This window comes from Phascolarctos cinereus, unplaced genomic scaffold (assembly GCF_003287225.1).
Source record: "Phascolarctos cinereus isolate Bilbo 61053 unplaced genomic scaffold, phaCin_HiC Scaffold_4;HRSCAF=312, whole genome shotgun sequence".
NCBI lineage: Eukaryota > Metazoa > Chordata > Mammalia > Diprotodontia > Phascolarctidae > Phascolarctos > Phascolarctos cinereus.
The window spans coordinates 464,542,780-464,559,233 of NW_027555847.1; the positions used below are offsets into that span (position 1 = coordinate 464,542,780).

Below are 16,454 nucleotides of genomic sequence, written 5' to 3' on the forward strand. Positions count from 1 at the left end.
TGTGCTAAGCACTTTCATTGCAAGATCATCATCATCATCATCATCATCATAGTCTCTCTCCTGTCTGTTGTCTGTTGTCTCTACAGTCTATATTCAACATAGTTGTCAGTGTAACTGTTCTTCCAGAGCAGGGGTCAGCATACTCGGATCCACAGCCTGCCACCTGTTGTACAGTTCACAAGCTGAAAAATGGTTTTTACATTTTTAAGGTTGAAAACATTAATAGGAGACTAGTATTTTGTGATGTGAAAATTATATGAAATTCAACTTCAGTGTCCATAAATAAAGTTTTATTGGAACACAGCCATGATCATTCGTTTACATTTTGTCTGTAACTGCTTTCGCATTACAACTACAGAGTGAAGTTGGGATAGAGACCGTATGTAGTGCTCTCATTGCTCTGCATTGCTGCTTGGCTCACTACAAATTACAGTGATGCAGTTATAACTTGACAGTGTTTTGAGTGTCACAGGTATCACTATATAGAGACATTTTATTTTATTTTATTTTTATTATCAGTGCATACCCATTATGTCAAAACAAGAAAAGAAAAAGTAAAAAAAATGTTTTTTTAAGCTCAGGGCTAAGATTGAAATTTTTCTGAATGAGAGCTCCCTTCACCCACTATTATTGAATACTGAATGGCTTTAGAAATTAGCTTTTGCTGACTTGATAGTGTTTCTCAATGAATCCAACCTAAAGTTACAAAGCAAAACATTGTTTATATGCTAAATTTATACTGCAGGTAAGTCAAACCAACAGCTAACATTTGAATCGCATGTGATGTCCAGCTGCTTTATATACTTCCGATGCCAAAAGTTAAAAAGTCAGATCTCTGTTTTCACAAATATTTGTAGCAGATACATTTTGTAAGCTAAAACTACAGTTCCTGTAATGCTTTTCTGATCTTGATGCAAGTGCAAAGGAAATATGCATATTTCAAAATCCATTTATTTAACTGTGCAATTGAGGAGCTTCTACCTAACCTTCATTTGGAAATGATTAATCTGCAGTGTCATGCTAAAAGGCAACTATTAAGAAGAATCTAATGGAATTCTATAAATGCCTTCCAAGTGATAAATGTGCTCAAGTAAATTCCTGTACTCCCATTGACATGAGTATTTGGCAGTACTTATCTGTGTGAAAAGACATTTTCAGAGATAAAATATGTAAAGTCTCATAACAGATTAGCATTAACAGGTGAACATTTGCAATTGATTCTGATGATATGAACATTAAAAAGAAATGCCATTCTTTTCATTAGTGGACTTGCATTATTAAAAAAAAGATTGTACTCATTTATTATTTTAAGTTTTGTCAATACAAAATTCATGGTAATTTATTCTCTCTTTCTGTCTTTCTCTTTTTGCTAGGCGATGGGGTTAAGTGACTTGCCCAGGGTCACACACCTAGTAAGTGTCAAGTGTCTGAGGCCGGAGTTGAACTCAAGTCCTCTTGACCAATGCTCTATCCACGGCAGCTCCTGGCTGCCCCGATTTTCTCTTTTGTTACATAAGTTTCTGCATAATATCCTCAGTTTTGCCTTTTGGTCCACAAAGCATAAAATATTTATTGTCTGGCCCTTCACAAAAAAAGTTTGCCAACCCCTGACATAAGAGTAATTCCCAATCTCATCATTGAAGGCCCTTCTATAACTATTTACCTTCCTTTTGTGTTGTCCTGTGAGTCTGTGTGTATGTATACACACACATACGTATGTATATACACGCTTATATACATACATACATATATATTTGTAAAATAGGATTAACACCTTTAGATTATACTTTTTGCCTTTTTAAGGTGGTTTGAATACAAAAGGAGATAATATACTTACATTTAAAAAAATTTTTATTAATTTATTTTGATTTATCAACATTCACTTCCATAAGCTTTTGAGTTTTAAATTTTCTCCCCTTCCCTTCTTTCCTCCCTCCCCAAGATAGCGTGCAATCTGATATTAGGTTTTACATATGCATTTCTATTAAACCTATTTTCACATTAGTCATGTTGTGAGGAAGAATTAAAACCAATAGAAGGAGCCACAAGAAAGATGAAACAAAACAAAACAGAAGAAAAAAAAAGGCAAACAATATACTTCTATTTGCATTCCACCTCCATAGTTCTTTCTCTGAATATGGATAGCATTTTCCATGATAATTTCTTGAAAGATGATGTCTAGGCTCTTTTTTTGATCATGGCTTTCAGATAGTCCAATAATTTTTAAATTCTCTCTCCTGGATCTATTTTCCAGGTCAGTTGTTTTTCCAATGAGATATTTCACACTGTCTTCTATTTTTTCATTCTTTTGGATTTGTTTTACAGTGTCTTGATTTCTCATAAAGTCACTAGCTTCCAATTGCTCTATTCTAATTTTTAAGGAAGTATTTTCTTCAGTAATCTTTTGGACTTCCTTTTCCATTTGGCCAGTTTTTCTTTTTAGGGCATTTTTCTCCTCATTGGCTTTTTGGACCTCTTTTGCCATTTGGGTTAGGCTATTTTTTAAGGTGTTATTTTCTTCAGTATTTTTTTGGGTCTCGTTTAGCAAGCTGTTGACTCATTTTTCATGATTTTCTTGCATCACTCTCATTTCTCTTCCCAGTTTTTCCTCTACTTCCCTTACTTGCTTCTCAAAATCCCTTTTGAGCTCTTCCAAGGCCTGGGACTGATTCATATTTTTCTTGGAGGCTTTGGATGTAGGAGCTTTGACTTTGTTGTTTTCTTCTGGTTGTATATTTTGATCTTCTTTTTCACCAAAAGATAATATAGTCTGACTTTTTTTGCGCTGCTTGCTCATGATCCCGGCCAGTTACTTGAGTTTTAAACTCTTTGTTAAGGTAAGAGTCTGCTTCCAATGTGGGGAGTGTACTGTCCCAAGCTTCAGGGGAGATTTATATAGCTGTTTTCAGAGGGGACCTGTAAATTTTCAGTTCTTCCAAGGTGGTATGATAAGGGGTGAGGTGTTTACTCCTTTCCTGGCCTGTGACCACAAGTACTCCTTTCTGCCTTGTAACTGTGAGGAGGGGTTCCTCTCTATAGCCACTACAAGCTGCACCATGCTAGCGCCCCTCCTCACCCCAGCACCGCTGCCCAGAACTGTAACCCAGATCCACACACGGGCAAAGCAAGAGATTCCAGCCTCAGCACTGGCAAAGAGATCCCTGCAATCCCTCTCTGATCAGCCACTGTATTCCCCTCAGTCTGTGGGCCAGAAGCTCGGAAAGCAGCTGCCCCTCCCCCCTTCCCAGGGCCATGCTCTTGGGGAATGGATCTGAAACCCTGCCTTCCTCTCTAAGCACTGACAGAAACAGACTTTTCCTACTCACCTTCTAAGTTGTCTTTGGCATTCGTGGATTGAGGAGTCTGGAAACCGCCACAGCTGCCTGTAATTCAGTCCCCTGAGGCCTGCTCCAGGTTTGCTGTGGCCTGGGCGCCCACGCTGCGCTGCACTCCCAGCCCGGCGTGATACACCTTTCTGATCAATCATCCAGGTTGTCTTGTGCTGGAAATTTGTTTCACTCTGTCTTTTTGTGGGTTCTGCTGCTTTAGAATTTGTTTAGAGCCATTTTTTATGAGTATTTGGAGGGATTTGGGGGAGAGCTCAAGCAAGTCACTGCTTGCACTCCACCATCTTGGCTCCGCCCCTTCAGCATTTTCCATCATGAGACTTTTGGAGATATCTTAGATCCTTGCATTGCTGAGAAGGGTTAGATCTGTCAAAGTTAGTCATTGCACAGTGTGGTTGTTACTGTGTACAATGTTCTCCTGGTTCTGCTCACTTTACTCAGCATCAGTCCATACAAGTCTTTCCAGGTTTTTCTGAAGTCAGCCTGTTCATCATTCCTTATAGCACAGTAATACTCCATTACACTTATATACCACAACTTGTTCAGCCATTCCCCAGTTGATGGGCATCCGCCTCAATTTCCAATTCTTTGCTGCCACAAAAAGAGCTGCTATAAATATTGTTGTACATATGGATCCTTTTCCCATTTTTTTGATCTAAAAGGAGATAATATAGTCACAGTGCTTGACACAGACTTTAATTTAAAGTGGTTATTGTTAGTGTACACTAAAATGGTCTTTTCACACAAGCCAATTTCCTTACTCTTCCTATAACTATTATATCCATTCTTGCTACCTTGCAGTTGCTCATTCCATTCCTCTTGCCTGGCCTGCCTTTGTACTTCTTCACCAATCCATAGCAGTTAATTTCTTTTTTCTCCAAGATTTTCTTAATTGACCCTCTTCATTGATATCATGCCCATAATCTGTAGCCCTTCTCTTTGAATGTAGAATCAACTTTATTCTTCTCTGCATCCCCTCTCTACACTTCCCCCCCCCAATGCAATGTGTTTCACATTTTAGATTCTCAGTAAATATTTACTGAATGAATAGATGTCTCCTTGCTGCTTAATTAATAGGTGGTATCATACTGTTAAGTACATAATCCTATTTTGTGGCTTTACTTTAGTTGTGTTCTATAATTGCTTCTTCAAGTTTTATATCTTTAGTCAGATTGCAAACTTCTTGAGTCCAGAGTTGTGGCTTCTACTTTTACATCCTTGTGTAGTCCCTTTTTTGGAGAATATAGGTTCTCAAAAAAATCTGCTGTATGAACTATTCAAAAATTGTTTTGCCAGTATCTACAAAGTTGATGCATATTCTTGAATTGTATTATAAATTGTTGTCTCAGTAATGAATTATGGGATCTAAAATTTCTCCTTTAGTCATTTAAGAAACAGTGAAAGGCATTTTGAGTGATTAGGCTGTTCCTAGTTTTTTGATCTGCAGATAAATTTGAATTAAAACTAAGGATTCACAAGTCTTTTCTCCAGAATTGTGATACTAGATAACAGTAATATTTCTTTGTAACTTTTGGTTTACTTACCAACAATATAACTCACACATAGAGAGAGGAAATAGCTACATTAACCCCTACACAAGATTGAAACTGAAATGATTACTAGAGTGCTCTAAATGGGTTATATCAGATATTTAGATAAAGAGGAATAGACCACCTCTTGGGTAAGAAATATCTGATGAATTTATAAATATCAAGTGAAGTCTACTTTCACTCATTAGGATTCTGTGTGGTTTTGTAAAGCCAGTAATAGTGTCTGTTGCCATTCTATTCGTATTAAATAAAATATTATAATGACTATGCTGTGATTATTAAGTATATATATAAAATGACATCTTGTTCCCAGGCACTAAATTTACTCAGGTAATGGCAGAGTTGGTGAAACACATGCATACACACACTCTTATATACTTTATACATACTGTACATAGGATATAATTTTATATATACACACACACACACACACACACACAACACACACATACATATATATGGAGTATGGGGCATATAGGAGAACAAGCACTTCTGGTGTGATCGCTTGTCGAGCCCTTTTCAGGGCTGCTCATCCACCTTTGGTCCACCTTCACCCAACTCTCACCTGTGGCTCGCAAGAATCCGTAGCACTCGCAGTGACCATGCCCTAGTAAACCATCTTGGCAGATGGGTTGTACTAGTTTGAGAGTAACCAACAGGCCTCAAACACATCGGTGAGGTAGGGGGATGTCTGCCCCAAGCATGTGAAGATTTTCCCTCTGAAATAGGTGGATGAGAACAGTTTGTTCCAACAGCCGGGAAGGTGGCTAAAGCAGGCACTGTGGAGTGCTTAGCGTTTGGTCAGACATCAAAGATGCCACTGCACCCTAGGCCATTGCAAGTCATCTTTTGTCCTGCCATTTGACTCGGGAAGAGAGAGTGAGTCTGATGACTTTGTGCAACTCTGCCTCACTTAAATCCACTTTGTTCCCAAGTCAAGATATCATCCCATGATGTCCTTGGTCCTCTTTGAAAATGAAGGACAAACAACAAGTATATTCGTGTGTGTGCGTGTGTGTGTGTATGTGTGTGTACACATACATATACATATATACACATATTCTGGTAGGCCTTTTTTTTTTTAAAGACCTAAGCTGCTGCTGCCTTTTTTTTTTTAAGGCAATTAAGGTTAAGTGACTTGCCCAGGGTCACACAGCTAGTGTCAAGTGTTTGGTCTGAGGCTGGATTTGAACTTAGGTCCTCCTGACTTCAGGGCTGGTGTTCAATCCACTTCGCCACCTAGCTGCCCCCTCTTGTAGGCTTTTTAAAAAATCATTGATTAAGTTTTGTTTTGACTTGGTGGACAACTCAAGCCTTCTAGTTATGTTAGGGTTTTTTTTGGAACAGTTGTGATATTGCTTCATTTTTAATATTGCTTTGTAAGTATATACTGCCATGTGCATAATGGATACTTTTGAATGACTATTCTCTGCTTTGTCCTGTGTAAAGATATCAATACAGCTGTTCCAGTTAAAAATGCCAAATTGACACTTGAAAATAATAAAACTCCACTAATCTTTTTTATCAAGTCTTTTACTGGTGCTTCCTTAGGTACTTGCCTTCCTCTTATTATGGTTTTAGAGTAAGGCAGCTTGGAATAGTGTATAGAGAGCCCTTGGATTCAAAAAGACCCGAGTTTAAGTTCTGATTTTTACACAGTGACTTTGTGACAATGAGCAAATCATTTAATCTCTCAGTACCTCAACTTTCTAAGCCTATAAATTATAGAATAATTGTCGTATGGCATATCTTCATAGTAAGAGGAAGTTTCCATATCATGAGTTTCCGTATATTAATAATATTAAAGGTCCAGATACCTTCAGCCCTCCAAAAAAAATGGTTCACTTGATGGTTTCTTGTCTTCAGCCAGCTGGCTTGCAGCTTTCTGCTTAACCAAATTAAAGTAAAATGGCATGCAATATGTTGATTTGTTTTGCTTGACTGTGTTTTTTTATAAAGGTTTTGTCTTTCTTTTTTCTGGTGGGGCTATGGAATTGAGGAGAAAAAAATAAATGCTTGATAATTGGGGACATTTTAAATTGAAAAATTAAAATGGCATGCTGCAGTAAGAATAAGCACTGTCTTTGGAGTCAGAAGACCTGGGTGGGTTCAAATCTTGGCTCTACCCCATACTGCCTGACCTTGGGCAAATCGTTTAATCCCCCCAGGTCTCAATTTTCTAATTTGTAAAATGAGGGGGTTGGATTTGAAATATATGATCTTCCAGCTCTAAATATCTGAATCTAAACATATGATCTAAATACATGATATCCAATGGACAAATGTAATCTTTGGTCTTTTTTCTTTTGTTTCTCAAAAACAAAATCCAAAAATTATAGAACACTCACTCTCCAGTTTGGTCAGGGACTGATTTCTCCAAGGCAGTTTTCCCCCCTTTTAAGATGCTAAGAACAAAAATCAGGAAAGGTGTTAGAAAAACATGCATAAAATATAAGCAAAATTGAGATGTAAGAAGAAAGAAATGAAGAGAGGAAGCAGCTTTATTTTCTTTCATCTTTACTTGTATTTCTAAATTTAAATTTTCTTTTATGTTAAAACAAAAAGAAAAAGATGAAAGAAAAATCATCAAAACCTATCAGTTTATTGAAAAGTTTGTTATCTGAATTTTCTACACCTGTAAACCCTGCCTCCCCACCTCTACAAAGGAGTAGTAGATGTCTTCTCATATCTCTTCTTTGGGGATATGCTTGTTCCTGTAATTTTTCAGTATTAATTTTTATTATTTTGTGGTGATTCTTTCCATTTATATTGTTGTAATTATTGTGTATATTGTTTTCTTGGCTCTGCTTATGTCACTTTGCATCAGTTCATATAAGTCCATGCTTCTCTATAGTAATTTTTTTGTATCTTATAGCACAGTAATATTCTATTACATCATATACCACAGTTTATACCCTAGTCAGTGGACATGTACTTTGTTTCTAATTCTTGGCAACCAGAAAAAGAACTACTATAAATATTTTGGTTTATATGGGCCCTTTCTTTTTGTCATTGACCACCTTGAAGTATGTACTTTTAACAGAATCTTTGGGTCAAAGTATGTGTATATTTTTAGTCACTGTATATGAATAATTCTGGAGTGCTTTATCCTGTAGCTGTGCCAATTTACAGCTCCATCAACAGTGAATACATTAGTATGCCTGTCTTTCCACAACCTCTCCGACATCAACTGTTCACAAAGGTGTCTTTTAGCTTTTGTTTTCTTAGAATCTTAAGTACCTCATGGCAGTTGGGCAAGCAGTGGTTTAGAGGAAAGAAAAGGAAGAAAGAGGGTGGAAGTGAAGGTACTCATAAGTCACTGTAATGTAGGGCATGATAGAAGGACTAACCTGAGGCCTGGGCTGAGATATTTAGAGGTCTCTGTCAACATTGTTGTTGTTGTTTTTGTTGTTGTGGTTGTTGTTTTGTCCTTCATTCTGGAAAAGGACCAGTGACATCAGGAAGGTAATATCTTTACTTCCAAGTGAATTGGATTTAAATGAGGCAGGACTGTACAAAGTCACCAGCCACATTCTTTCATCTGGAGCCATCTGGGTCCAGTGCCAAGACGTAGATCAGGATGGCTGGAGATGGCCTGGCCTGGATGAAGTGGGAGATTGGCCTTTTTAAGCTAAGATCTGTCCCAGTTTGTCTGAGGCAACACCTATTCAGTGATTAAGGCTAGGTAAGAAATGAGGCAAAAAAAATTGGCCTCTTTTATCTAATCAAAACAAACCCCAATCTGGAGGGGAAGACCCTCAGGGTTTCTGGCCAGAACCAAAACAATTGCTATTTATACTCACTCTGGGACATCAAAACCCAAACAATGACAACCTGGGACAACAGGTAGTGGGGATGATAGAAGAACTAGCTTGAGAACCATGGCAAGAAATTTAGAGTCTGTCAACATATGTACTCCTTTAAGGAAGAAAGTGGGGGAGGGAAGGAGGGCAGTACTTAGACCCAGAAAGAGATGACTGAATAGTGAGATGGTGAATTTATAGACACTCCATTGTGGAAAAAAATTATTACTTATCTAGGAAATGTAGCTTTAAATCAGTCAGTTCTTCCATATATGTTTATTAAAATCCTAGTATGTTGCAGGCCCTGGGTTAGGTGTTATGAATGCAAATACAAAAAAAGAAACAATTCTCATTTAGTGGGCTTACTTTCTAATAGAAGATATAATAAGTACATACAAATACAGATAGAGCATAAATATGAAGTTAATAAGTACAAATATATACAAAGTAGTTTAGAAGAGAAAGTAGTCCCTGTCCTCAAGGAGCCCACAATCTAAAGGGGGAAGAGAACATGCAAAAACTTCGTACAAACAAGAAAAATAAAGGATAAATTGGAAATTATCTCAAAGGGAAGGAATTTCAGTCTTTTTGGAGAAGGTTGGATTTTTCTTGGGACTTGAAGGAAGCCAGGAAACAGAATTGAGGAAGGAAAGAATTCACGCATGGGGGGCAATTGCATCTTTATTTTCACTAACCTCTAACTGAAATTTAGTATTTCCTATAATTATTTGAAACATTCTTCTGAGAAGAAGTCCAATGGTTCACCAGACTGCCAAAGGGGTCCATGACACACAAAAAAGGTTAAGGACTCCTGGTGTAATGCATGAGGCCAACTATGGAGTAAAATTATCAGTTTATCAACAGTTATTAGTAGATTACTTACTCCTTTTCATTTTGACGGAATCATTTGTTTAAAATACTGTATTGTATTTGACTTGAGATGTTTGATTTTTAAATATTGTTATGAGACATAAAAGATTTTCTTGTAGAAGAAAAATATTTACCTTTCCTGTAGCTTCAGCTGTCCATTTATAACCATTTTGAGAGCATTTTGAGTACATGAAAATTCCGTCATCAAGCATGTCATCTTATTCTATTAAAATGTCCACAGTTCAGATTCATTTTATATAAATGGAGAGCAAAGGTCTTGAGATATCCATTCTTTTTTGTTTCTTGAAGATTAGGAATCTGATGCTAGTTTTCACAGTTTCCCAAAATTCTTCGCCTAGCAATGGGAGTCTAAGCAATCTGTCTGTGAAGACAGACAAAAAGTCTTTCCTCTCAAGGAAGGAGCTTACAGTCTAATATGGAGTGAAAGAATAATTTGACTGCTAAATAAAAGCAAGATTTCCCTATAAAGTGGACAAGCTGATGTTAAGTGAAAATTGTATTAAACTTTTCTCTCATTTTGCAAATGCCTCTGTAGCATTAGGGTGATAAGTTCAAATCAACTACCAACTACTTTACTAGGGTGTTCTGAGGTTCAGATGAGATAGTTTATGTTAAATGGCATTTAAATGAAAGCTCTTCATCTCTGTTAGACAAAATACTCTGTCTTGTTTAATGTTTAATGTTTTGGTTTTGTTTTGACAATAATTGTATGTAGCTAAAAGTAAATGAGGAATCAAATTAGCATGCACACACACGCACTCATACTCTCTCTCATTACAAATCTAGGGGGAAAAATAAGAGAATTTTTAAAAACCCTGAAACAAGGGAAATAGGTTTGGTGAACTTAAAATATGGAAGCACTGAAATTATAAAAGTAAAAAAAATAAAATTCTAAAGATCATAATATCATACTAATATTGGGGACATTTGGGGCATCTAGGATGGTGGTGAAGTGGATAAAGCTCCAGGCCTAGAGTCAGGAAGACCAGCGTTCAAATGTGGCCTTAGACACTTACTAGTTGTGTGATCCTTGGCAAGTCCTTTAGCCCTGTTTGCCTTGGTTTCCTCATCTGTAAAATGAGCTGGAGAAAAAAATGGCAAGCCACTCTAGTATCTTCCAGGAAAACCCCAAAATGGGGTTACAAAGAGTCAGACACAGCTGAAACAGCTGCATACATCATTTACCATTCCAGTGAACTAAATAGTGATCAAAGTCATTGCTTTTCTCTCTGGATGAAAGGATTGCTATCTTTAGGTTGGTCTCAGTTTTGTATAATCAGTAGCCACTTGGACCATAGTGTCCTTATCTCTGCCTTCTGACTTTATAGAAATATTACATTCTGCTTTGTTTAATCTTTCATTCTGCTATTGCCACTCTTTTGTTAGCCTCTCACTTTTTTCCCTGGAACCTAAGTAAAACCCAAATCCTTGTGACCGTATTTATTGATCATTACTGTTATTAGAACATATTTTGCACTGTTTGGCAGAAAGAATGTCCAAAAATAGAACGTGTTTTATCATCATAATTTACCATTTTGTATAAAATATCATAAAGCATCTTATTCTTTTCTCATGAGATTGAAAACTCTGGAATGCTAATTTGTGCATTCTTCATTTGTTTCTTAGACTTTTCAAATATGCTGAATGTGAATCTTTAAAGAAAATATTCTTGAATGTTCAAGCAGGTATAGAGTGGAAGCTAGATTTTGGTGCAAATTAAGGTGTCATTACTTGTCTCCCTTTTCTGCATTGGATTCTTGATTTGCACTTTAAAACCCTAAACTTTCTCCTTCTTTAGAAAAGTTGTATAATTTATACGTAACATACAAATGAGTGTGTGCGCAACTAAGAAAAATGTGGCTGTTAGATTCAGTTTCTTTAAAAATTGTCATCATTAATCCATTTGAATCATCATTTTTTGTGATTGGGAAGCAATATAGTTCAGACTTCTTTCAAAGTCTTGGTACTTTGTACCAAAAAAACCACAAAACCCAGCGATAAAAAACACTATGCACAATGCCTTAGATATGGTAGTTACTTAATACATGTTTGCTGAATTTGAAAATGAAGAGAAAAAATGCCTACCTCACATGTACTTTAAACTAGTTAATTTTAAGAGAACTTTGATTATAAGAGACAGCAGCTTACTACAAATAATGTTTATCCTATATATTATTTTATTTTATTATATACAATGCTAAAAGATTAATAGCTATTTTATTGATATGTTTTTGAATATTTTTTAAACATTTGATTTTATTCAAATAATATATTTTTATGGTTGCAAGTGATGTCTTTTTAAAATGCCGTGTTTCTGAGTTTTACTTTATTGAAATAGAACAACTATTGCTTTTACCAGTTATTATCATCTCAAAATACTTGGGCTGATCACCGAGGCCCTCCCAAGCTTTAAAGATGATGCTTTTCTAATGTGCTGTGTACCCACTAGGCTCTGAGAAGGGGATGCAAAAGAGTTATGGGGCTTAACATTTTTAAAGTACTAATAACTGTTTGTAGAGCCAGGAAACTCAAATTTTATTCACTTCTCTGAAATATATCATTTGGGGTTTTTTGGTAAATTTTTTTTTATTTTAAACTTAAATACAAAAGGAGAAAGAAAATAAAAACATTGCCGTGACACAGCAGACCATGAGGATTCAATATAAAACAATAAATTTCCGTTTCAAGAAAACCTATCTAGTAAATACTACACATTGTTTCCAAAGCTGCCTAGCTTTTTTGCTTCCTTGTTGGTTTTCTTTTGTTCTCTGCTGTGTAATGTTTATTTTTTTAAACAATTTTTAACAATATTTTAAAATTTACAATATTCATAATTGCTTGTATGCAGTATCCTAAGCAGCCTGTATTTTAGCTTATCTATTTACTTGTCAGTTTAAATTGAATCATAGCAGCTGATGTTTGTGTGACTGAGCTACAATTTCCATCTTTTATAAAAATTTAAATTATAAGTTTCTGACATAGAGCTGTTTACATTAGCCATGTACTTATAAATCTAACTTGTGTTTTTTTTGTGTGTTTTTTTAATATGTATATTTGCAGAGGAAATAAAAGCTGAAACTGAAAAACAAAGGTTAGTGATTTTTTTTTCACTTTAGTAAACATAATTTGGTACTTTTTATAAATCTTAGCTAAATTACTATTTTATAAAAATTTAGCATGACTTAAGCTAAGATGGTTTCTATATATGATCTCTATAGCAATTATATGATTGTCTTTTTAAAAAAAGTAATTGCAAGCACCATAGTAAAATGAGAAAAACCCCTTTATATTAATATTTCCAGTAGTAAATTTACATAACTCTATATAAGTTTATTTTTACACTTCTATAGTCGCATCTTGAGATTTTTTTCCTCAAGCTGTTTGAGGCATACTTAGAAAATATATTAGATTTCTTTGCTACTAGTAACCTATATCTGTCAATGTTACCGTTTCTCAAAGTCTTGCTAATTTATCTGAGGACAAATAAAGTAATTTATATTTCTTAAAGCATTCTGACATAGATCTGGTTAAATGTAGGAGAATCTTTTTATACTAGGGAAAACTAGAATTTTGGAAAGCAGATGAAACAGGGAGCCAGAAATGTTGTTCTAGCCATGGTTTTACCACTTAACTTGTTATGTGATCTTGTCATTTAACTTCTCTGAACCAATGTTTTCTCATTTGTAAAATGGTAGGTGATCACTAACTCAGATTTATGAGTTTTTAAATACCTATATCTAATCAGAATATTCTTTTTTATTTAGTCCCCCTCATGGAGAAGCAAAAGCTGGTTCAAGTACTCTTCCTCCAGTGAAATCGAAGACTAGTTTTATCGAAGCTGATAAATACTTCCTACCATTTGAGCTGGCATGCCAGTCTAAATGTCCCCGGATAGTTAGTACATCCTTAGATTGTTTACAGGTTTGTATAAAATAGTGTTACCTAGAATCTATCAGTTTTAATTGTGTATCCAAAACACTGACCACAACTGTTGATTCATACTGCTTTCATTTGCTGTAGAGGACAATTAGCACATTTTCAGTAGCAACAGCAAATTCCATTTATAACTATATCAACCCACTGGTTAGCTGAAATAAGACAAAATCTTGAATACTGCTATCTCTAATAAAAAGTATTGACTCAACCTACAATACATCTTTGAAGCACAGTAAGAAATTGAACAGTTGTGAAATTCAGAATATATCGTTTAGTCAAAGATAGTTATGGTTTAAGTAAAGGTAGAGTATCTGAAACTTTTATTTTTAAGAGTAGTGTTTGCCTGAAGTAACCTCTCAGTGCTTCAGGTAACTCCATAAGACTGTAAGATGCAGATCTACATTGATAGAGGGAGTTTACTCACTGAGGGTTCCCACACAGTGACAAAATCAGAAGTCCAGACCCAAAAAAGTGATTGCTTTATATGTGATATGTGATGGCCCTTGTGTAGGAATCAATCTTTCAGGAAATACTCAGCCCAAATTTAGGCCAATTAAATCTTTTAAAATATGATGGGTTTCAATTTAAATAGGAAAAACGAAATTTGCTTAAATGAAAATTCATTCTACTTTCTTTGCCCTTCTGGTTCAGATCCAAGTTTTCAGAGTACCTTGCTAGGGTTTTTATTTTCCATTTTTTTGTGGGGGGAGGGGCGCTAGGCAATGGGGTTAAGTGACTTGTCCAGGGTCACACAGCTAGTAAATGTCAAGAGTCTGAGGACAGATTTGAACTCAGGTCATTCTGACTCCAGGGCCAGTCCTCTATCCACTGTGCCACCTAGCTGTCCTTCTGTTAGGTTTTAAGCATTGTTTATTGTAATTCTCTCAAATGGAGATACTTTTACATGTATACTGTCAGTAGAAATAACTTATTTCAACATATATTGACATTTCAGTAGATAAAAATGCCATGATGAAGATAAAACAGTTTTATAAATAATGCTATCTTTTGGGGCAGCTAGGTGACAAAGTGGAGAGAGCACTGGCCCTGGAATCAAGAGGACATGAGTTCAAATCCAGCCTCAGACATGTAACACTCACTAGCTGTGTGACTCTGAGCAAGTCACTTGACCCCAATTGCCTCAACAACAACAACAAAAATAATACTATCTTTTGCCAAAGTATTTTAAAATATGCTAACTCTTATCTTTACTGGTTATGTGAAGCTGAGAAAGTCATTTAACTTCTGGATGTATCAGGTAATTCCCTAAGACTTATCAACTAAGTCATAGATGGATCTTTGCTCGTAGCTAAAATGTCTCATAATGAGAAATCACAGGTTCTTTCAGAACATAGCACCTTGAAGTTGAATGATTGGTAGCTAATAATATTGAGGATATATATGTATGTAATTGATAAGTATTTTAACTCCTTATTGAGGACTGATAATTGTCTTTTTTCCTTCTCTAGAAACTTATTGCTTATGGACACTTAACTGGCAATGCTCCAGATAATACTACTCCTGGCAAAAAATTAATTGATAGAATTATTGAGACAATATGTGCCTGTTTCCAAGGTCCTCAAACAGATGAAGGGGTCCAGTTGCAAATAATAAAGGTAATTGATTACATACAGTTAATAGAAAAGTTAATACTTGCATTTGAGTATTACTGCGTTGGAATCTTATTGTAATGCCATCCATCATAGACAAGATTTCAATATGTTAGCTTCTTTTTAGGCAGCTTTCAAACCATTCTTGGACTATTTAGTTTATCTAGTACCAAGAAGTCCTTAGTACAAGGTACTCTCACTTTTAATGCCCTTAGCAATCTAATAACACTTTGCTATAGATTACAGTTCTCTTCATAACTGAAGTGTCAGAGATGCCCCTGTCAGTCAGCCCAATTTCTATATCGTTTGGTTTTCCTCTCTGCCCTTCAGTGCTTTTTCCCCTTCCCTAGGTTCCATCCTGCTCCCCACTTGAGAAACATATCTACTCCATTCTCACTTACTCCTTTGTTTCCACTCTTGGAGCCTCTAATCTATGCTGTAGGACCTATCATCACTGAAAGTTTCATTTCCACTGCCTAAAAGATAATTGGGAGAGTTCCTGGTCCAGTGTTTATTAGCACAGTGCCTGGCGTATAGTAAGTGTTTGATAAATGCTTGTTGATTGATTAACTAGTCTTACTACCAGTGCCTTTAGTTAGGTGAAATATATTTTTGCCATCCAGAATTGGTAGACTCTTGTTCTTATGCAAAAAATGTGCTCCTAGTAGTAAATGATGGTTAGATTCAGTATTTCTATTTGTACATTATTACAAATTATAATATAGCCTTATAGTTTATAAAGCACTTAAATACATTTATCGTATTTGAACTTAACATTAATGGTTCTTAACTTTTTGTGTCATGGACCCTTTTGCCAGTCTGGCATTGCCTTCTCAAAATAATGCTTTTAAAGGTATCAAAGCGCATACATAAATTTAAAAGGAAACCAATTAAATATAGGGAGTCTGTCCCAAAAGTCTCAGTGAATTAATCTATTAAGAGCTTAGAAATGCATTGAGATTTTTGGGAGAATATTTTTAAAAATAAGTTCAGAGACCTAAACTTCCTGCTTTAGAGGTAGATTGGATAAGTATTATCATCATAATTTCATAGATAAAGAAACTGAGGGGGGGGGAAGCCAAGATGGTAGAGTGAAAGCAGCTACTTGCTTGAGCTCCCCCCCAAACCCCTCCAAATACCTATTAAAAAAGTGGCTCTAGACAAATTCTAAAGCAGCAGAACCCACAAAAAGACAGAGTGAAACAAATTTCCAGCACAAGACAACCTGGATGATTGATCAGAAAGGTGTATCACGCCGGGCTGGGAGTGCAGCGCAGCGTGGGCGCCCAGGCCACAGCAAACCTGGAGCAGGCCTCA

General features: G+C 35.9%; 1 protein-coding gene across 4 annotated transcripts in view; it reads left to right on the forward strand.

The window, feature by feature from the left end:
• ARFGEF1 (ARF guanine nucleotide exchange factor 1) overlaps nucleotides 1-16,454 on the forward strand; it is a 157,921-nt gene that overhangs the window by 27,315 nt on the left and 114,152 nt on the right. For all 4 annotated transcript variants that reach the window (XM_021002051.2, XM_021002050.2, XM_078153365.1 and 1 more), the window contains exons 2-4: nucleotides 12,652-12,682; nucleotides 13,356-13,512; nucleotides 14,997-15,143. In XM_021002051.2, coding sequence (XP_020857710.1) covers nucleotides 12,652-12,682; nucleotides 13,356-13,512; nucleotides 14,997-15,143 — 335 coding nt within the window. The remainder of the gene's footprint in view (nucleotides 1-12,651; nucleotides 12,683-13,355; nucleotides 13,513-14,996; nucleotides 15,144-16,454) is intronic.